This window comes from Saimiri boliviensis, chromosome 6, assembly GCF_048565385.1.
Source record: "Saimiri boliviensis isolate mSaiBol1 chromosome 6, mSaiBol1.pri, whole genome shotgun sequence".
In the NCBI taxonomy this organism is placed as follows: domain Eukaryota; kingdom Metazoa; phylum Chordata; class Mammalia; order Primates; family Cebidae; genus Saimiri; species Saimiri boliviensis.
The window spans coordinates 115447747-115469653 of NC_133454.1; the positions used below are offsets into that span (position 1 = coordinate 115447747).

The window sequence follows — 21907 nt, forward strand, 5'->3', positions numbered from 1 at the left end:
TTATACCTTGTCTTTCTTTCCTTTTTTTGTCTTTTCAGGTGGTGGCATTTTGGGAGCTGGTGGTGGTGGTGGAGGAGGAGGAGGTGGAGGTGGTGGTGGTTCTATAATGGCAGTGGTAGGCACAGCACCTCGGGCCTGGACTGGCTGCAATGAGGGAGCAGTCACTCCAATTGGGACAGAACATTCTGCATAACTCATAATTGCAGGTGCTGCCGCTAGTCCAAGGTAATTTGGCTGCAGGCTCATTCCTCTGGCCTGATGACCCATTCCTGCTGCTGGATGGCTGACTGGTATTGTCTGATGTCCAATTCCTGTCGCCTGGTTTCCAATCCCTGCTGCCTGGAGACCTAACACAGAAAACATAAAATGATACTATAAAAAGGACATCATGATAAGAACAGAGCCAATGAATCTAATATACCCTTATCTAAAAGATACAGCCATATTTGCTAGCAGCAAAATACATTAATTTTGAATATCCTGGCATTAAACTACCTAAACATCAAAATCATCCATATACATAAATGTACAAAAGACAATCTGGAAGGATACATGATGAACATTATTTTTTTTTTTTTTTTTTTTTTTTGAGACGGAGTTTCGCTCTCGTTACCCAGGCTGGAGTGCAATGGCGCGATCTCGGCTCACCGCAACCTCCGCCTCCCGGGCTCAGGCAATTCTCCTGCCTCAGCCTCCTAAGTAGCTGGAATTACAGGCACGCACCACCACGCCCAGGTAGTTTTTTGTATTTTTAGTAGAGACGGGGTTTCACCATGTTGACCAGGATGGTCTCGATCTCTCGACCTCGTGATCCACCCGCCTCGGCCTCCCAAAGTGCTGGGATTACAGGCTTGAGCCACCGCGCCCGGCTCATTTTTTGTTTTTGAGACAGGGTCTTGCTCTGTCGCCCAGACTGGATGGGAGTGCAGCAGTATGATCACAGCTCATTGCAACCACAACCTCCAGGGCTCAAGTGATCTTCCCACCTCTGTCTCCCAAGTAGTTGGGACTACAGGCGCGAACTTGGCTCACTGCAACCTCTGCCTCCTGGGTTCAAGTGATTCTCCTGCTTTAGTCCCCCAGAGTGCTGGGATTACAGGCGTGAGCCACTGCGCCTGGCTGATTTTCATTTAATTTAATTTCATTTCTCCACTAGGCCTGGCTAATTTTTCTAATTTTTTGTAGACAGGCTTTTGTCATATTGCCCAGGCTGGTCTACAACTCCTAGCTCAAGCAATCCACTGGCCTCAGATTCCCAAAGTGCTGAGATTATAGATGTGAGCCACTGTGCATGGCCAATTAAACAGTTAAAAGTGTTTTTTTTTTTTTTTTTGGAAGTAACATAAATGCAAACGGTCTCTGCAAAGAACTTTAACATTTCTTTAATTTTTATAGCATCTAATGCTGGGAAAGAAAATAAACAATACATTGAGAAAAAAACATGCTTTAATCACAATTACCTGTAGCTATAGCTGACTGGCTATAGAGAACTGGAGAACTGCCAATGGTAGCTGACCTCTGAACCACTGCAGTACTAATTTCTGTAGCTTTCCTTTTTATCCCTTTAGTGGAAGGAGAACTAGAAATGGTGGAATCCACTGAATTCTGAAACACAAAAATTTGTGATCAGTGGCTGAAGGCCCTGGTTAAACATACACCACCCCCTCTCCTTTTTTGAGACAGAGTCTCGTTCTGTTGCACAAACTGCAGTGGTGAGCTCATGACTCACTGCTATCTCCTGGGTTTAAGCAATCCTCCCGCCTTGACCTCTCAAAAGCACCAGGACTATAGGCATGAGCCACTGTTCCCAGCCTTTAAAACATACACTTCTAAAATAAAATATGGTGTCAAGTATGCTCCATCCTCAAAATCATTCAGAATGCCAATGGACATTACTCACCTGAGTAGTTACAACTGTGGTTTGTGCTGAAGGTTTCAAAGGGGTATCCTCCTCTGTTCCTGGGGCAGGGGGCTCCTCACTTCCCTCATCCTCCATCTCTACCTCCTGGATCTCACCATCTTCCACAGGAGGAGGTGGTGGAGGAGGGGGTGGAGGTGATTCTGGAGGTGGAGGTGGGGGAGGTGGCATTTCCAAGGGTAATGGAGGTTGAAGCACAGGAACATTTGACTGAAGGAGGGTCCAGAATGGAGTAAATGGCATAAGTGATGAAGAAGAAACTTGACCAGAAAAGGGTTCTTTACAAAGAGAACCTATGAAAACAAATAAGAATCAGGAAAAAAGCAAGACAAAAACTCGCAGGCTTATATTCATAGAAACGTTCAACTGGTCAGTAAAACAAACATCTACAGGAACCCAGCACAGTATATAAAATAGTATAGAATTCGGTGTTAAACAGTAGGGAGTGGCTCCTTCCTATAAAAAAAAAAAAAAAAAAAAAAAAAATGTGGCCCACAGGCATCTATTCTATACTGATGTAACTAAAATATTCAACAACTCAGTTCAGAAATGACATCCATGGAAATATAAATTGATGAACCTCACAGTTGGTACCTTCCCCATCTGTGTTATACCTGTCTTGTCCTTTGGGTCCATATTTATGGATGAGTAGAAGAAAAATATTACATTGACTCAATGAGAAATGCAGTCATCTGAATCTGTAGTTTGAAGTTTTTTGTCTTAAACACTCACAAGCTTCAACATATACAAATAAAAAGCAACAGTCTGGAGTCTTTATTTCAAAAGTGAAGGAGTAAGTGAATAATGTGCACCTGCAATAATTATTCCACGTACTTTATTTTATTTTTTTATTTTTTTGAGACAGAGTTTTGCTCTTGTTGCCCAGGCTGGAGTGCAATGGTGCAATCTCTCAGCTCACTGTAACCTCTGCCTCCCAGGTTCAGGCGATTTTCCTGCCTCAGCCTCCTGAGTAGCTGGGATGACAGGCTTGAGCTACCATGCCTGGCTAATTTTTGCGTTTTTTAGTATAAACAGCATTTCACCACGTTGGTCAGGCTTTATTTTTTAGTGAGCTAGATAAAGTGAGTGAAGATGACCCAAAGCATTCATTCAAAACTCAGAAAAATTCTACCCGTTGTGTTTAATTTGGGTTACTAAGTTTTAAAAATTCATTTGCAAGGTGCTACTTGTCAACTATATCATTCCTTCACACCTTTGCATATATTACATTAATTTGTGAAATCACAGAGACACAAAGGGCAATTTTTACTTTTGTGATGATAAAAGAGAAACGTAGGAAATCTTCAAAGTAGGTAATTCAGATTTTTAAAACTGCAGAGGTTTTGAAATTGCTGTTGCTGAAGTCTGTATTACAAAATTGTAGCTGAAAAGCTGCAGGATTAGCTTTTCTCAAACTGCAAAAGCCACCATTTTTTACTGTCCTTTCTCTGCTGGGAAAACCTTTAAGATTAGAGAAAACAGGATATACTTACTTGTAGCCTTCCCCAGCCCTCTTTATCGTCAATAGGGAAGTTTCACAATATATGGGACTATTAGATATATATCCCAGGAATGTTGAAGGGAATTTTCTCCCTAAAATCATAGAATTTAGGAGTAGAAGAGACATGAGAAATCATCTATTTCAACTTTCTCAATTAAAGGTAATGAAACCCAGGCAGGAACTAACTTGCCCAAGATAATATCAATGTTAGTGGCCAGGCCAGAATCAGAGCTTGAGCTCAAGTCTGATTCCTCATCTAATACTTCCTGTTTTACTAGGATGTCCTAGTGAAATACCAGAAATCCAAGAGCTTTCCACATCTCAGTTTAAAAAAAAAAAAAAAAATCTCACTTCACCTGGAGTAGATACCCAGAAGTCACCCGTTAAATTTCATGGTCAAAAGTGGTAGATTAAATGAAGCTCAATAATGAAAGACGCTAGGGCAAGAAGGCCATTGACACTGCTTTGCTTAAAATACACACTGACACTCAACAAGGTAAAATAAAGCAACATGAGCCATTTGGGTCTTGCTCTGCTGCCCAGGCTGGAGTGTAGGTGGTGCAATCATAGCTCACTCTAACGTCAAACACTTGGCTCAAGCAATCTTCCTGCCTCCCGAATTGCTAGGACTACAGGTGTGTACCACACCTGGCTAATTTTTAATTTTTTTTTTTTTTAAAGAGACAGTCTCACTATGTTGCCCAAGCTGGTTACAAATAGAGTACTTCTACTTTTCATGGAACAGACAGACAGTACATTGTGTAAAAGACTAACAACATCATTCACATTGTCTCCCATTATTTTAAGATAGCTGCTTACTGCTACTTTTGGAAATGGACATTGAAAACAATTCACCAGAAGCATAAATGCAGTTTTCTGGGTAACTGAGCTCAAATGGTTCATTAACCTTTTCTATTTGGCCATATTTAATATTAAATTATGCATTAACTTTTAGACAAAGTCGAGTATGGCCAAATAGTCTACATTATATAATAGTACACAAGGACTACATCTGAACTAAGGTAACACTGAGGATTATTAACTTAAAGTAGATAAATATAAGTTTTTCTCTATTTTTTTCTTTGTTTTTAAAGACTAGTCAAGTGAAGCAGTTGGAATGGAGTAGGAACAAAGTCTGTAAGTGGTTGTGATCAACTAGTTGTAAACATCACTGCACTCAGAGCAGCCAGATTTTCAATTATTGTTAGATTATCTATAAGCATAATGAGATACTAACATGTTTATGATGGTGACATGTGGCTATGCAGAGGAACTGAAGGAGACACAGAGCAGATTCAAGGTTAACAGCGGTGTATGACTTCCAATATGACCTCCAAAAGAGCTAATTAGAATTAAGTAAACTCTGTAAATATGAGATTATAAATTTGATAAATTTAGACTTGATAAATTTAACCACAAACAAGGAGCATTTTTAGCATTTGTGAATCCAGTATTTTTTTTTCTTTTCTTTTTGAGATGAAGTCTCACTCTTGTGGCTGGAGTAGGGTGGCGTGATCTCGGCTCACTGCAACCTCCGCCTCCCGGGTTGAAGCAGTTTTCCTGCTTCAGCCTCCTGAGTAGCTGGGAATACAGATGCACACCACCATGCCCGACTAATTTTTGTATTTTTAGTAAGAGATGGGATTTCGCCATGTTGGCCGGGCTGGTCTCAAACTCCTGACCTTAAGGTGATCTGCGAGCCTTAGTCTCCCAAAGTGCTGGGATTACAGGTGTGAGCCACCACACCCAGCCTCTGCTTTTGTATTTCATAAGCATGTCAAATTCCCATATACAATGTGTCTCCCTCAAACTTTGTTATAAGGTCAGCACATTACCCATCTCACATGAAAATAAATAAAAATACCTCAATCTCCAACTAAATTTATTCAAAACATAAAAGCTATATCATATTATTGACTATTATCTCCTTTGCCTTACACACAAAGACCATTAGAAAATTCTAATTTGAATATACATGGATGTCAGATTACAATGATGCTCCTCCTTGCCTTTAAATTTAACCTAGCTGGAATTTTTGCTGTTTAAAAGAATATTTAAGTCTGAAGTCCAAGGAGAGATTAAAATGGTACACAGTTTTTATTATGTGCTAAAAGATTTAAAAGTTACAAGTTTAAAACTGAGTACGTTATGAGGATACAAATTATTAATTTTTTTTTCCAGATGGAGTCTCACTCTGTTGTCCAGGCTGGACTGCAGAGTGCAATCTCAGTTCACTGCAATCTCTGCCTCCTGGGTTCAAGTGATTCTCCTGCCTCAGCCTCCCGAATAGCTGGGATTACAGGCATCTGTCACCACGAGTGGATAATTTTTGTATTTTTAGTAGAGATGGGGTGTCACCATGCTGACTGGTCTCAAACTCCTGACCTCAAGTGATCTGCGCACCTTGGCCTCCCAAAGTGCTGGATTAGAGGCGTGACTACCATGCCTGGCCAAAATTCTTAATTTTTTAAGATTCTCATTTTTCCTTTCTCTGTTTGAGACAGGATCTTACTTTGTTGTTCAAACTAGAGTACAGCAGTGTAAATATAATTTACTGCGGCTTCAACGTCTCAGGCTCAAGTGATCCTTCCTACCTCAGCCTTCCAAGTTGCTAGGACCACATACTCGTGCCACCAAGCCTGGGCAATTGTTTGTAAAGATGGGGGCTTACCACATTGCCCGGGCTGGTTTTGGATTCCTAAGCTCAAGTGATCCTCCTGCCTCAAACTCCCAAAGTGCTGGGATTACAGGTATGAGTCACCGTATCTGTCTAAGAACCTTGTTTCTCTGGGCATCTTTTTTCTTTTCTTTTTTTTTTTTTTTTTTTGAGAAAGAGTTTCACTCTGCCGCCCAGGCTGGAGTGCAACGGTGCGGTCTCAGCTCACTGCAACCTCCACCTCCCAGGTTCAAGGAATTCTTGTGCCTCAGCCTCCCAAGTAGCTGGAATTACAGGCACCCACCACCGTACCCAGCTAATTTTTGTATTTTTAGTAGAGACAAGGTTTCACCATGTTGCCCAGGCTGGTCTTGAACTCCTGACTGCAGGTGATCCACCCGCCTCAGCCTCCCAAAGTACTGGGATTACAGGCACGAACCACCACACTAGCCTAAGCATCTTATTTCTACGTATAGAAAGCCTTCTTGAACCTGAAAGGCAGAGGTTGCGGTGAGCCAGTATCATGCCACTGCACTCCAGCCTAGGCAATGAGAGTCAAACTCCGTCTCAAAAAAAAAAAGCCTTCTTTAATTTCTGCCCCAAAGACAAATTGTTTATTACTTTGAATCAAGAGCTCAGTTTAGCAACTGAAAGCAAGAAATTATACAAATTGTTCCACAGAGATTAAAAAGAAAAAGCAGCTAAACTTAGCACCTAAGTGACATAACCCCAATGTAATAGATATGTTGGATATCTTGAGTCCAGTTCATCTTTAGAATCCACTCTATCTTTAGACACACAACGTTAAATTCAAACACTGAGACAATAAATAAGGATTTAGAAAAATAATTACAACTCTGAAATTTCCTTGGCTTCTCACAGTGTAATTTTGCACCCCTTCCCCGACTTTCTTTTTGAGACAGGGTCTTGCTGTCGCTCAGGCTGGAGTGCAGTGGTACAATCAAGGCTTACTGCAGCCTCAAAATCTTGGTATCAAGCAATCCTCCCACCTCAGCCTCCCAAACAGCTGGGACTACAGGTATGAGCCACTAACTGCCTGGTTAATTTCTTAAAACAATTTTCTGAAGAGACAGGATATTGCCGTTTTGTTGTCTTTAAAAGATGGCTGGTTTTAGCCACTACTGAGCTGACTGAGAGCATATATCATGTAAACTCTCTTTATAGGCTTAGAACAGTGTTAATTATTGCTCTTAAATCTCACAGACCTTAGTATAATAATTGGGTTTTACTTTGATCAAGTTCATAATGTGATTCTAGAGCTTCTCAATAGAGAGGCTTAAGAATATAATGTTTCTCAGTGGTTTTTTCCTGCAATACCACTTTTTGTTTTAATTAAATAGGAATGACTCAAGAGCCACCTTTTACCAGACAGTACCCACCACCATGTGTGTCATAAAGGGAGAAAACAGCTTAATACTTATCTAAAATGTTCAGAGAACATTCAGAATTGGTAACAGTAGAATTTTCAACTTTAGAACACATAAGAAAGGGACACTGACAGTGGTCAGGAGTGGAGCCACCTATCCAGAACCACAATTAAGCCTCTTCAGTTCATTAACTACTAAATAACAAACAAAAATAACCAATGTATTATTAGATATGTCTATCACTGCTACCAAAAGAGAAGAAAAATTATTCAAAAGAAAATCTCTTCATATAAAAGGGAAGCAAAATACCCTGTAACTTGAGAAAATGCACTTCTAAAATGAGAAGCAGAATAAAATCAGCCTTTTACTATGTTGTAAAATGATCACTGGGATTGTACGTGACCTGATGATGATTCCTAGGTTATATAAGAAGTTAACAAAATCAGCTGGCATACAACCAGTTTCATTTGGTACATTACCAGTGCTTCTCTACTATGATCAGGGAGCCAGGAGAGTATAAGCACCAATTCTGGTAAGTATTAGACAAAATAATGAAGCTCTTAACTCTGTAATTGACAAATTTCACTTTTTAAAATTTTCAAAAGTCTATTATTTTAGAAACTACTCATAGACTCCTGCCTTCATATGTCATCAGTTTAACAAACAGCTACCGATTATTTATTTATTTATTCTGAGACGGAGTATTGCTCTTGTTACCCAGGCTGGAGTGCAATGACGTGATCTCAGCTCACCGAAACCTCCGCCTCCTGGGTTCAGGCAATTCTCCTGCCTCAGCCTCCTGAAGTAGCTGGGATTACAGGCACGCGCCACCATGCCCAGTTAATTTTTTTTTTTTTTTTTTAGTAGAGATGGGGTTTCACCATGTTGACCAGGATGGTCTCAATCTCTTGACCTCGTGATGCACCCGCCTCAGCCTCCCAAAGTGCTGGGATTACAGGCTTGAGCCACCGCGCCCAGCCTAGCTACCAATTTTTAAGATTAAAAGGTGGAAATTTCTTTACACGTTGGAAAATTTTTAAAAACTAAAAATTAAAACGTTGGTTAATTATAGTCTTGAGTATGCTTTATTATTATATTTGAGTATACTATATTATTATATTCCAGGAAAGAGAGATTCAGAGGGGGGAAAACTGCTTCTTTAATAATGTCGCAAGTCGAGGCTCTTCTGAAGAGCTTTCGGATCCTCAGAGGAACTTTTTTTGAGAAGGAGTTTCACTTTTTTCTTCCTTTTTTTTTGAGATGGAGTTTCACTTCGTTCTTTTTTATTTTTTGAGATCGAGTTTCGATTTTTTTCCTCTTTTTTTTTGAGATGGAGTTTCGCTCTTGTTGCCCAGGCTGGAGTGCAATGGTGCAATCTCAGGTCACGATAACCTCCGCCTCCAACGTTCAAGCGATTCTCCTGCCTCAGCCTCTCAAGTAGCTGCGATTACAGGCATGCACCACCACACCCTGCTAATTTTGTATTTTTAGTAGACACAAGGTTTCTCCATGTTGGTCAGGCTGGTCTCAAACTCCCAACCTCACAGGTGATCCACCTACCTCGGCTTCCCAAAGTGCTGGGATTACAAATTACAGGCATGAGCCACTTCGCCCAGCTGAAAAGCCTATCTTTTAAAAAAATGTATGTAATGAAATTAAATTCTTCTCAGAGAACCTTAAAAATGGAATGAGCCATCCTATTTCCAATTGTTTTAGCCTAGAAGATTGCTGGTTATTTTAAATGATTAATTATTTTGCTTTTCTGAAGTAAGTACTAATGGTATTTCTTCATATCATTTTGATTTGTACCAGCCACACTTTTTGTAAGATTAGTGGAGGTGAGAAATGAGGTTGCAGTATGAATAGACTGTGTTTTACAGAAATGTAGAACAAATCTCAGCATGCCACAGATATTGACAGTTCAACTATCTAGTTCCTTAGCACTAATTAGCATTCCTGTTTTTGAAGACCCACAGCTTAGTCAGTGGCATAACAGAGTGGTTATAAAACAATCTTTTAAAATCAAAATCTACTGGCTTATCTTTTCATTTTTGGGTATAGTTTTATACATGATAACACTAAGTATGCTGATTTCCAACCATAGTAACTCATGCATTCCTTGTTTTAGTTCAAACCACTATTTGTCAATCAGAAACTTAATTACGATATAACATCTTTTCTTTTAATGCTGTAAATGAGTAAGTTTTTTCTCTAAAATCATTTCTGCCCAATTAGTACAAGGTAAATTGTCCCACCTGTGGAATTTTCAGAAGATTCTGTAGAATTTGAATCAGTGCCAGTTTTGTCTTTCAATGTCTGTTTGGCAAGAGTCTCGTCTCTACTTTCTTGTGCTTGGCTTTCATCTTCTTCCTCTTCACCATCTGGAAACTCCCACTGAGACTCGCCCGATTGTTCGTTTACATAGAAATACCGTCTATGATCCCTAAATTACAAGAAAGAAAACACATGTTTTAAAACCCATTCTCCTACAAAGACACTTCCATTTGGTCCTGTCCCAGGACAGCAGTCTGCTCTCACAGGGACGAACCTCTTAACGGACTGCTATTCACAAAGGCAACAAAGAGCTTTGACAATTGAGACTGGAGAACCAAGGATAATTCAAAGCTATTTGCACTGCCAGCAACTCTGTGAATACAGCACTGAACGCTCTCACTCCAACAGATGAGACTTAGAAACATTTTTCTCTTTTTTTTGTTTTTTTGCCAATGCATAACAGGGCTTCAAGTTTCACTAATGAAGGGACTCAATCGCCTAGAACACTAATTTCCCTTCCAAAGAAGAGAACAACGAAGTTTGTGAAAGGTGACTCTTCCCCTCTTGGACCGTGGAATTCACATTTCATATTCTTGATATCAAACACAGTGAAAGCTAAAGAGAGGGAGAGGATCTGGGAGCTGAAAAATAAAAGAGCAAAGATTTCAAATAACGAAAAAAAAAAAAATCAAGAAAAGCCAAATATATAAAGAAATGTTTTCATCTGACCTGCTGGCAGAGGATAGTAATCTTGTTCTTCTTTCACATCTTCAGCCACGAAGTTTTCCTTAACTTCACCGATGTTAATCAGGAGTAGTTGCTTCCAGAGGTCCTGTAAAGCGCACAGAGCTCTCGCATGCGCTTAACCCCCAAGCCCGCCCTACTCCGTGCAACACTCTGGAGAGTAAAAACCAGCTTTGTCCGTATCTTGGGAAAAAATCCGTTACATGGAACACTTTAAACATTGCTTTTGTTTCTCCAGTGTGGCTGGCCAAACTTTGTGCTTGCGGTGCTTTCTGCCCAGCACCGCTAACTGCAGCTGCTCTCAGTCTCCAGACAGGCTGTCATGTCGTCAGATGGTGGTGATCACAAATCATGTCTGAGATGTCAAAGGTGAAAGGTGAAAAGGGGAGAAGAGTGCGTACCTGTCCCAGTGGCAGGACCAGCCTTTAGGAGTGGCGTTTATTTCATACTGTTTTAGTTGTTCTGCTGCATCCTGAAGTTTTCGTTTAAGGTAGTTTCCATTAAGAGCCCCTTCCCGCCAGTCTGCAATTCGAGTCTGGAATAAACAGAGAAGTAAGTTAAAAACTTATTATATGTTGGGAGATACAGGCAAAGGGAACATAAGCCTTTTGCTTCAAGACTCTCTCCCTATGCTTTGGCAAAAGAGTAGACCAAAGAGGAAAAGCAAGCCCATCTTTAAGTACACAGCAGATTTCTAAAAAATGAAACTGGGCTCCAGTATATTTTTACACTACCAACTCTCCAGTATCTGTGAAAATGAGTAGTCGTAGTTTTGTCTTCCATTTTGGACTTAGTAAGACTCGTTTCCCCAGTAGGTTTTTTTTTTTTTTTTTTTTTTTTTGAGACGGAGTTTGGTTCTGCTACCCAGGCTGCAGTACAGTGGAGGAATCTCAGCTTACTGCAACATTCGCCTCCTGAGTTCATGCAGTTCTCCTGCCTCAGCTTCCCAAGTAGCTGAGACTACAGGTGTGCACCACCATGCCCAAATAATTTTTTTTAATTGCGCCTACTACTGAGTTGATTTTTTTTTTTTAATTAATTTTGTATTTTTATTAGAGATGGGGATTCACCATGTTAGCTAGACTGGTCTCAAACTCCTGACCTCAGGTGATCCACCTGCCTCAGCCTCCCAAAGTGCTGGGATTATAGGTGTGAGGCACTGTGCCCAGCCATGGGTTCAGCTTTTTTTCTTTAAGAGATGGAGTTTCACTCTTGCTGTCCAGGCTGGAGTGCAATGGTGCAATCTTGGCTCACTGCAACCTCTGCCTCTCAGGTTCAAGTGATTCTCCTACCTCAGCCTCCGGAGTAGCCAAGTAGCTGGAATTACAGGCGACAACCACAACGCTGGGTAATCTGTATTTTAAGTAGAGATAGGGTCTCACCACCATGTTGGCCAGCCTGGTGGCAAACTCAATTCCTGACCTCAGGTGATCCACCCACCTCAGCATCCCAAAGTGCTGGAATTAAAGGTATGAGCCACCGTGCCCAGCCAAGGGTTCAGTTCTTAAGGAAATCAGCCAGCTTCCTACAGGAGCTTCTTACATAATCCTGCCCTGCCATTTTGTAAAGTATGCAGGTTACAAATAGAACTCGACTTTTCTTTTTAAACAGACTGATCATGCTTTAACAATTACAAAGTACCTTCAACATTACATGGTCTCATCTGACCATCAGAATTCTGATTTGTGAAAAAAAAAAGCTATTTATTTTGCTTTGGTTAATCCAGTTTATTTCCTGGATTATTGGCTCAATTATACTTCAAGGTTAAAAATTTAAATTTAGGTTTAAAATGTAAGACAGAGTCATAACACATACAGCATTTCATTCACACACTGTTTATACCAAAAAAGGCTAACTTACCTCAGTCTGTAAGAGCAGCACATGAAAGTTGGAGATGGATTGTCTATTAATGCCTAGGAATTCAAATTTACTTGTCAGGGTATTTGCCAGTTCTCCAATCTGAAACTACAATGCAGAAAAGAAAAAATGTGAAACTAGAATCCATAATATTTTCTGTATTATATACAATCCTTCATTAACACAGACATCAGAAATATGGGTCTGCCTATAAACAGCCTTCCCCCAACAGCTATATTTAGTTATCCAGAATATAAAATTCTAATTTATAGTAACATAATACACATAACAAAGGGACAAATAATGACAGAAGGTCCGCAGGAATGAAATGCATATCTAAATAATCATAACGCATTTTTAAAATTATTTAAAACAATTTTAGGCCGTGCGTAGTGGCTCACGCCTGTAATCCCAGCACTTTGGGAGGCCAAGGCGGGTGGATCACGAGGTCAAGAGATCGAGACCATCCTGGTCAACAAGGTGAAACCCCGTCTCTACTAAAAATACAAAAAGTTAGCTGGGCATGGTGGTGCATGCCTGTAATCCCAGCTACTTAGGAGGCTGAGGCAGGAGAATTGCCTGAACCCAGGAGGCGGAGGTTGCGGTGAGCCAAGATCGCGCCATTGCACTCCAGCCTGGGTAACAAGAGTGAAACTCCGTCTCAAAAAAAAAAAAAAAAAAAAAAAAAAAATTTTTTTTTTTTTTTTTTTAGATGAAGGTGCTGCTATTGTCCAGGATGTTCCTGAACTCCCGGTCTCAAGCCATCCTCCTGCATTCAGTCTCCCAAAGTGCTGAGATTACAGACGTGAGCCAGTGTGCCCAGCCCATCATAAGGCATTCTAATACAACATGGAATTCAATAGTTGCAAATGGATCCCAATCTCAAAAAGCTAAACTCAAAGAGTAGAATTAGAACGGTGGTTGCCAGGGGCTAGAAAGAGGGGGATATGGGGAGATACTGGTCAAAGAATACAAGCTTTCAGTTATAAAATAAATTGTGGGGCCAGGAGTGGTGGCTCACACCTGTAATCCCAGCACTTTGGGAATCTGATGCAGGAAAGTTAAGAAGTAAAGAGATGAAAACCATCTTGGTTAACACGGTGAAACTCCACCTTTACTGAAAATACAAAAATAAGCTGGGCATGGTAGTGGGCACGTGTAGTCCCAGCTACTCGGGAGGCTGAGGCAGGAGAATTGCTTGAACCCAGGAGGCAGAGGTTGCAGAGAGCCAAAGTCATGCTACTGCACTCCACTGCACTCTTGCCTGGAGAAAAAGCAAGACTCTGTCTCAAAAAAATAAATAAATAAAATAAATTTGGGGAATCTAAAGTACAGCATGGTGACTACAGTTAGCAATACTGTATTGTATACTTGAAATTTGTTAAGAGTATAGATTTTGGCCGGGCGCGGTGGCTCAAGCCTGTAATCCCAGCACTTTGGGAGGCCGAGGCGGGTGGATCACGAGGTCGAGAGATCGAGACCATCCTGGTCAACATGGTGAAACCCCGTCTCTACTAAAAATACAAAAAATTAGCTGGGCATGGTGGCATGTGCCTGTAATCCCAGCTACTCAGGAGGCTGAGGCAGGAGAATTGCCTGAACCCAGGAGGCAGAGGTTGCGGTGGGCCGAGACCGCGCCATTGCACTCCAGCCCGGGCAACAAGAGCGAAACTCCGTCTAAAAAAAAAAAAAGAGTATAGATTTTAAGTGTTATCCCCACATACACACACAAGACAACTCTGCAAAGTAAGGTGACATGTACGTTAATTTACCTAGTCTGTGATAATCATATCATAATATACACATATAACAATTTATCAGATAGTATGTGGAAGATATATATGTAGCCAATTACAGCTCAACCAAGTTGCAAAAAATAGATCCTGAATGATATAAATACCAATATTGTCAAACTGCCATTTATCCATTAATTGCTTGTATTAGCCACCTGCTGAAGCCTGAAACAAAATTAATTATCCCAGTCCCTTCTATTGGCTGTTCCCAACTAGTAATTGGATACTCTTTTAAGGCAAAAGAATATGTTAAGTGGTTTTCCCAACAGACCACCCTTAAATAGCCAATACTTATTTGATCCAACACACCCATGAGATTAGGTTAGAAATGGAATTTGGATCTGGGCCTAGTGGCTGATGCCTGTAATCCTAGCACTTTGGGAGGCTGAGGCAGGAGGATCACGAGGTCAGGAGTTCAAGACCAGCCTGGCCAACGTGATGAAACCCGTCTCTGAAAGAAAAAAAAAAAAAGCAATTCAAACTAAATTTGCCTTTGTGTAAAGGCAAGTACGTCACATAGGAATTAAATCTGTGACTTTTCTCCAAAACTAGAGAAGCCTATAAACTACTGCTTCTCAAAGAGAGGCTTAATTTGAAGAAAGCATTTAAGCATTTAGAATTTTAAATAATTTCTCAGCATCAAGTCAGCCTTTTAAGTCATTATTTCTGACTTAAACATGATCTTTTCACCTAACCAAGTAAACAATTTAGGTTTGGAAACAGTAAAGATTACTTTTACTACTTGCTAACATGAAGCAGTTTAATGACTGGCATTAAAAAAAAAAATTTATGTGCAAGGCATGGTGGCTCACACCTGTAATCCCAGCACTGTGGGAGGCTGAGCTGGGTGGGTTACCTGAGGTCAGGAGCTCAAGACCAGCCTAACCAACATGATGAAACTCTTTCTCTACTAAAAATACAAAAAATAAGCCAGGTGTGGTGGCGCACACCTATAATCCCAGGTACCTGGGAGGCTGAGAAAGAAGAATCACTTAAACCTGGGAGGTGGAGGTTGCAGTGAGCCAAGGCTGTACCACTGCACTTCAGCCTGGGCAACAGAGTGAGACTTCATCTAAAAAAAAATACATACATTTAAAAAAAATTGTAAAGTTGCATTAAGTAATATACATACTTTCAAATCCTGTTCTTCTTCTACTTTTGGTGTTGTCTGTACTTTTATTTTCTCTGGAGATTCTTCTACTTCTACCTCTTTATCTGAATTCTCATCTATTTTTTCTGAATTTTCAGCACCAATTACTGTAAAGAAAACATGGGAAATTAAACAGAAGTACCAATACTTAAAGAGTACTGTATTGCCGGGCGCGGTGGCTCAAGCCTGTAATCCCAGCAGTTTGGGAGGCCGAGGCGGGTGGATCACGAGGTCGAGAGATCGAGACCATCCTGGTCAACATGGTGAAACCCCGTCTCTACTAAAAGTGCAAAAAATTAGCTGGGCATGGTGGCACGTGCCTGTAATCCCAGTTACTCAGGAGGCTGAGGCAGGAGAATTGCCTGAGCCCAGGAGGCGGAGGTTGCGGTGAGCCGAGATCGCGCCACTGCACTCCAGCCTGGGTAACAAGGGAGAAACTCCGTCCCAAAAAAAAAAAAAAAAAAAAAAAGAGTACTGTATTTATCTTACCCCATAGCAGATATCTGCAAAAGATTATTAATTCTTTTCTTCTCGTCTGTTTTATTTACTTGTTAAAACCCTTGTAACTTATCAGCCTACTGCCTTTATAAGCAACAAACCTAGGGCCAGGCGTGGTGCCTCATGCCTGTAATCCCAGCACTTAGGAAGGCCGAGGTGGGAGGTTCACAAGGTCAGTAGATGGGGAATGTCCTGGCCAACACAGTGAAACCCTATCTCTACTAAAACTACAAAAAATTAGTTGGGTGTGGTAGCACATGCCTGTAGTCCCAGCTACATGGGAGGCTGAGGCAGGAGAATCGCTTGAACCTGAAAAGTGAAGGTTACAGTAAGCCAAGATTGTGTCACTGCACTCCAGCATGGGCCACAGAGTGAAACTGTCTCAAAACAAACAAACAAACAAACAATCCTTTATAATCAACTTTCTTAAAATACATCTATAAATAAAATTTATTCTATCAAATTACTGTGTAGTTTCTGCTTTCCCTTTCTCCGTAACATCTTTTCCAATCTTCTCTTTCATAATACCACTGCATCAATTACTTATGATAGCCAGACAGCAAGCCTGAGACGTGACAATTCTTTAACACAGGTAAGGTGCTCAAAATCAGAGCATCATTATCATTATTATTTTTTAGAGACAGGGTCCCATTCTGTTGCCCAGACTGGACTGCAGTAGCATGATACCGGCTCACTGTAATCTCAACCTCCTACCCTCAAGGGATCCTCTCACCTCAGCCTCCCAAGTAGCACAGACGAAGCCTCTCAGTGTTGCCAAGGTTGGTCTGGAACTCTTCGGCTCATGTAATTCTCCTGCCTCAGCCTACCAAAATGCTGGGATTAAAGGTGTGAGCCAATGCATCTGGCCTAAAACTTTATAGTAAGTCCTTAACCTTATAATATAATAGCCTGGATCTCCATTTGTCTGATCATTAATATTCCCTCTTTATTATCCAATTGTCTGCACTAAAATCTTTCCACTAATCCAATTTATGAATTTTTAATGCCAATGTATATTAAAAAGTCTTTTATCTGGTGGCAGGTACAAGAGTTTAACAATTTGGCCGGGCGCGGTGGCTCACGCCTATAAACCCAGCACTTTGGGAGGTCGAGAAGGGTGGATCACGAGGTCAAGAGATCGACACCATCCTGGTCAACATGGTGAAACCCCATCTCTACTAAAAATACAAAAATTAGCTGGGCATGGTGGCGCATGCCTGTAATCCCAGTACTCAGGAGGCTGAGGCAGGAGAATTGCTTGAATCCAGGAGAGAGAGGTTACGGTGAGCCGAGATTGTGCCATTGCACTCCAGCCTGGGTAACAAGAGCGAAACTCCATCTCAAAAAAAAAAAAAAAAAAGAATTTAACAATTTTAAGGATAGCTAGAGTTTAAGACTAGAATGTTAGGCCGGGCGCGGTGGCTCACGCCTGTAATCCCAGCACTTTGGGAGGCTGAGGCGGGTGGATCACAAGGTCACGAGATCGAGACCATCCTGGTCTACATGGTGAAACCCCGTCTCTACTAAAAATACAAAAACTAGCTGGGCATGGTGGCGCACGCCTGTAATCCCAGCTACTCGGAAGGCTGAGGCAGGAGAATTGCCTGAACCCAGGAGGAGGAGGTTGCGGTGAGCCAAGATCGCGCCATTGCACTCCAGCCTGGGTAACAAGAGCGAAACTCCGTCTCAAAAAAAAAAAAAAAAAAAAAAAAAAAAAAAATTCAACATGATGTTTACCAAAGTATTATTATTGTGAAACAAAATGCATACATCAAAGAATAAAACCAGATCAGTGAGGTGGCGCAAGCCTACAATTCCAGTACTTTGGAAGGGTGAGGCAGGAGCATCACTTGAGCCCAGGAATTCAAACTTGCTTTATGATTATGTCAACTGCATTCCAGCCTGGGTGACAGCAAATTTCTTTCTCTTAAAAAAAAAAAAAATTCAAGTAAATAGGCCAGGCACAGTGGCTCACACCTGCAATCCCAGCACTTGTGGGAAGCAGAGATGGGCCGATCACCTGAGGTCAGGAGTTTGAGAACAGCCTGGCCAATATGGTGAAATCCTCCCTATCTCTACTAAAAATACAGAAATTAGCTGGGCATGGTGGTGTGTGCCTGTAATCTCAGCTACTTGGGAGGCTGACACAGGAGAATCCCTTGAACTTCGGAGGTGGAGGTTGCAGTGAGCCAAGATAGTGCCACTGCACTCTAACTTGGGTGACAAAGTGAGATCAAAACTCAAAAAAGAAAAAAATAATAATCAAGTAAATATAACACAGCGTTGATATTAGAACATCAAAACACAGACCAGCCTGGCCAACACAGTGAAACCCTGTCTCAACTAAAAATAACTTATGCCTATAGTCCCAGCTACTCGAGAGGCTGAGGCAGGAGAATCACCTGAACCCAGGAGACAGAGTTGCAGTGAGCCAAGATCACTGCAATCCAGCCTGGGCAACAGAGCAAGACTCCATCTCAAAACAAAACAAAAAAGAATATCAAAATATTAAACCACTACCGTCACGGTATCAGTCATTATGTTCCTTTAGCTTCCTCATGGATACCTCTTTAAGCGCAATATACATATACTCTTTTTTTTTTTTTTTTGAGACGGAGTTTTGCTCGTTACCCAGGCTGGAGTGCAATGGCGGGATCTCAGCTCACCACAACCTCCTCCTCCTGGGTTCAGGCAATTCTCCTGCCTCAGCCCCCTGAGTAGCTGGAATTACAGGCACGTGCCACCATGCCCAGCTAATTTTTCTGTATTTTCAGTAGAGACGGTGTTTCACCATGTTGACCAGGATGGTCTCGATCTCTTGACCTCGTGATCCACCCGCCTTGGCCTCCCAAAGTGCTGGGATTACAGGCTTGAGCCACCGTGCCTGGCTCATATATTCTTATATATATTTTTTCCCCAGGACAGAGTCTCACTGTCACCCAGGCTGAAGTGCAGTGGCACAAACTCTTCTCACTGCGGCTTCCATCTCCTGGGTTCAAGTGATTCTCCTGCCTCAGCCTCCCATGTAGCTGGGATTATAGGTGAGGACCACCATGCCCAGATAATTTTGTATTTTTAGTAGAGACATGGTTTCACCATGTTGGCCAGGATGGTCTCAAAATCCTGACCTCAGAGTGATCTGCCTGCCTTGGCCTCCCAAAGTGCTGGGATTACAGAGGTGAGTCACCACACCCAGCCAAAGCACAGTATTTTTGCTTATTTCTGTATTTATATACATAGAATATTTTAATATATGCATTTTTTCATGGTCTTTTTTGTTTAACTTAACTGTTTTCCTTTCCTTTTTTTTTGTGATACGGAGTCTCACTATTATTGCTGAAGCTGCAGTGCGCTAAGCCGTTATCAGCTCACCACAACCTCTGACTCCCTAGTTCAAGCATTCTCCTGCCTCAGCCTCCCAGCTCGGATTATACGCATGCACCATCACACCCAGCTCATTTTGTAGTTTTGGTAGAGACAGGGTCTCATCATGTTGGTCAGCCTGGTCTTGAACTCCTGACCTCGGGTGATCCACCCGCCTGGGCAACCCAAAGTGCTGGGATTACAGGTGTGAGCCACCGCTCCAGTCTGTTTTCTTCTTTTTCTTTTGAAGCAAGGTCTCACTCAATCACCTATGATGGAGTGTATTGATATAATCATAGCTCACTGCTGCCTCAAACTTTTAAGGGAGAGGGTGTTGCTATGTTGTACAAGCTGGTCTTGATACCTGGCCTCCAAACAATCCTCCTGCTTTGCCCTCCCAAAGTAAATATTATTGTTTCTATGATTAAAGCACACTGATACACATAATTTTGGAACATTAATTTTTTTTTTTTTTTTTGAGACGGAGTTTCGCTCTTGTTACCCAGGCTGGAGTGCAATGGCGCGATCTTGGCTCACCGCAACCTCCGCCTCCTGGGTTCAGGGAATTCTCCTGCCTCAGCCTCCTGAGTAGCTGGGATTACAGGCACGTGCCACCATACCCAGCTGATTTTTTTGTATTTTTTTTTTTTAGTAGAGATGGGGTTTCACCATGTTGACCAGGATGGTCTCGATCTCTTGACCTCGTGATCCACCCGCCTCGGCCTCCGAAAGTGCTGGGATTACAGGCTTGAGCCACTGCGCCCGGCCTTTTTTTTTTTTTTTTTTTTTTTGAGATAGAGTTTCACTCTTGTTGCCCAGGCTGGAGTGCAATGGTATGGATTTCGGCTCACTGCAACCTCCACCTTCCGGATTCAAGCGATTTTCCTGCCTCAGCCTCCTGAGTAGCTGGGACTACTGGCAGGCACCACCACGCCAGACTAATTTTTTCACTTTTAGTAGACTTGGGGTTTGCCCATATTGGTAAGGCTAGTCTCAAACTCCCGACCTCAGGTGATCCACCCACCTCGGCCTCCCAAAGTGCTGGGATTACAGACATGAGCCACTGTTGCTTAGTATTCCTTTGTAAGAATATACCACAATTTATCTGAAATACCTTTGATGGACATTTAAGTGCCCTATAGGGTTTTTTTTGAGACGGAGTTTCGCTGTTGTTACCCAGACTAGTGTACAATGGCACAACCTCAGCTCACCGCAACCTCCGCCTTCCAGGTTCAAGCAATTCTCCTGCCTCAGCCTCCCGAGTATCTCTTGATCTCATGATCCACCAGCCTCGGCCTCCCAAAGTGCTGGGATTACAGGCGTGAGCCATCACGCCCAGCCGGGATTTTTGTTCGTAGTACAAATGCAGCAATTTTTTGAAGAGTGAAACATGGACACAATTTAAATGTCCATCACCATCAAGAAGGGTTAAATACACACATCTATACCACTCAATTTTAACCAATAAACAATGATAAAAATTTTTTTTCTTCTTTTTTTGAGACAGAGTTTCTTGAGTGCAATGGCGCGATCTCGGCTCACTGCAACCTCTGCCTCCTGGGTTCAGGCGATTCTCCTGCCTCAGCCTCCTGAGTAGCTGGGATTACAGGCACGCGCCACCATGCCCAGCTAATTTTTTGTATTTTTAGTAGAGACGGGGTTTCACCATGTTAACCAGGATGGTCTCGATCGCTTGACCTCTTGATCAACCCGCCTCGGCCTCCCAAAGTGCTGGGATTACAGGCTTGAGCCACCACGCCCAGCTGATTAATACAATTTTTAAGGCATGTTATTAAGTAAAAACTGTATGTTGCCTAACAATCTACATGCTCTCATATATGGTAAAATTTACATATATACTCACAAACACACTCATACATACTTAACTATAAACATATATAAAGAAAATGGTCAGCCAGGCACAGTGGCTCAACGTCTGTTAATCCCAGCACTTTGGGAGGCCAAGGCAGGTGGATCACCTGAAGTCAGGAGTTCAAGACCAGCCTGACCAACATGGTGAAACTCTTATCGCTATTAAAAAAAAAAAAAGAGGCCGGGCGCGGTGGCTCACGCCTGTAATCCCAGCACTTTGGGAGGCCAAGGCGGGTGGATCACGAGGTCAAGAGATCGAGACCATCCTGGTCAACATGGTGAAACCCCGTTTCTACTAAAAATACAAAAAACTAGGGCCGGGCGCGGTGGCTCAAGCCTGTAATCCCAGCACTTTGGGAGGCCGAGGTGGGTAGATCACGAGGTCAAGAGACCAAGACCATCCTGGTCAACATGGTGAAACCCCATCTCTACTAAAGATACAAAAAATTAGCTGGGCATGGTGGCACGTGCCTGTAATCCCAGCTACTAAGGAGGCTGAGGCAGGAGAATTGCCTGAACCCAGGAGGCGGAGGTTGCGGTGAGCCGAGATCGCGCCATTGCACTCCAGCCTGGGTAACAAGAGCGAAACTCCGTCTCAAAAAAAAAAAAAAAAACTAGCTAGGCGTGGTGGTGCGTGCCTGTAATCCCAGCTACTCAGGAGGCTGAGGCAGGAGAATTGCCTGAGCCCAGGAGGCGGAGGTTGTGGTGAGCTGAGATCGCGCCATTGCACTCTAGCCTGGGTAACAAGAACGAAACTCCATCTCAAAAAAAAAAAAAAAAGAAAGAAAAAAAGAAAAAATGGTCTGAAACAATATATGTATATAAAGGATAAAGAAAATAGCCAGGCATAGTGGCTCACACCTGTAATCCCGGCACTTTGGGTGCCAGATTGC

General features: G+C 42.1%; 1 protein-coding gene and 1 pseudogene across 2 annotated transcripts in view; one reads left to right on the plus strand and one right to left on the minus strand.

Annotated features, from left to right (window-relative positions):
• FNBP4 (formin binding protein 4) overlaps positions 1–21907 on the minus strand; it is a 59920-nt gene that overhangs the window by 14011 nt on the left and 24002 nt on the right. For both annotated transcript variants that reach the window (XM_039470860.2, XM_039470859.2), the window contains exons 9-15: positions 15264–15388; positions 12342–12446; positions 10883–11016; positions 9719–9906; positions 1901–2211; positions 1461–1605; positions 7–347 (exon numbers count right to left, since the gene is read on the minus strand). In XM_039470860.2, the coding sequence (XP_039326794.1) occupies positions 7–347; positions 1461–1605; positions 1901–2211; positions 9719–9906; positions 10883–11016; positions 12342–12446; positions 15264–15388 (1349 nt within the window). The remainder of the gene's footprint in view (positions 1–6; positions 348–1460; positions 1606–1900; positions 2212–9718; positions 9907–10882; positions 11017–12341; positions 12447–15263; positions 15389–21907) is intronic.
• On the plus strand, positions 5173–5264 carry LOC120364854 (small nucleolar RNA U13; annotated as a pseudogene).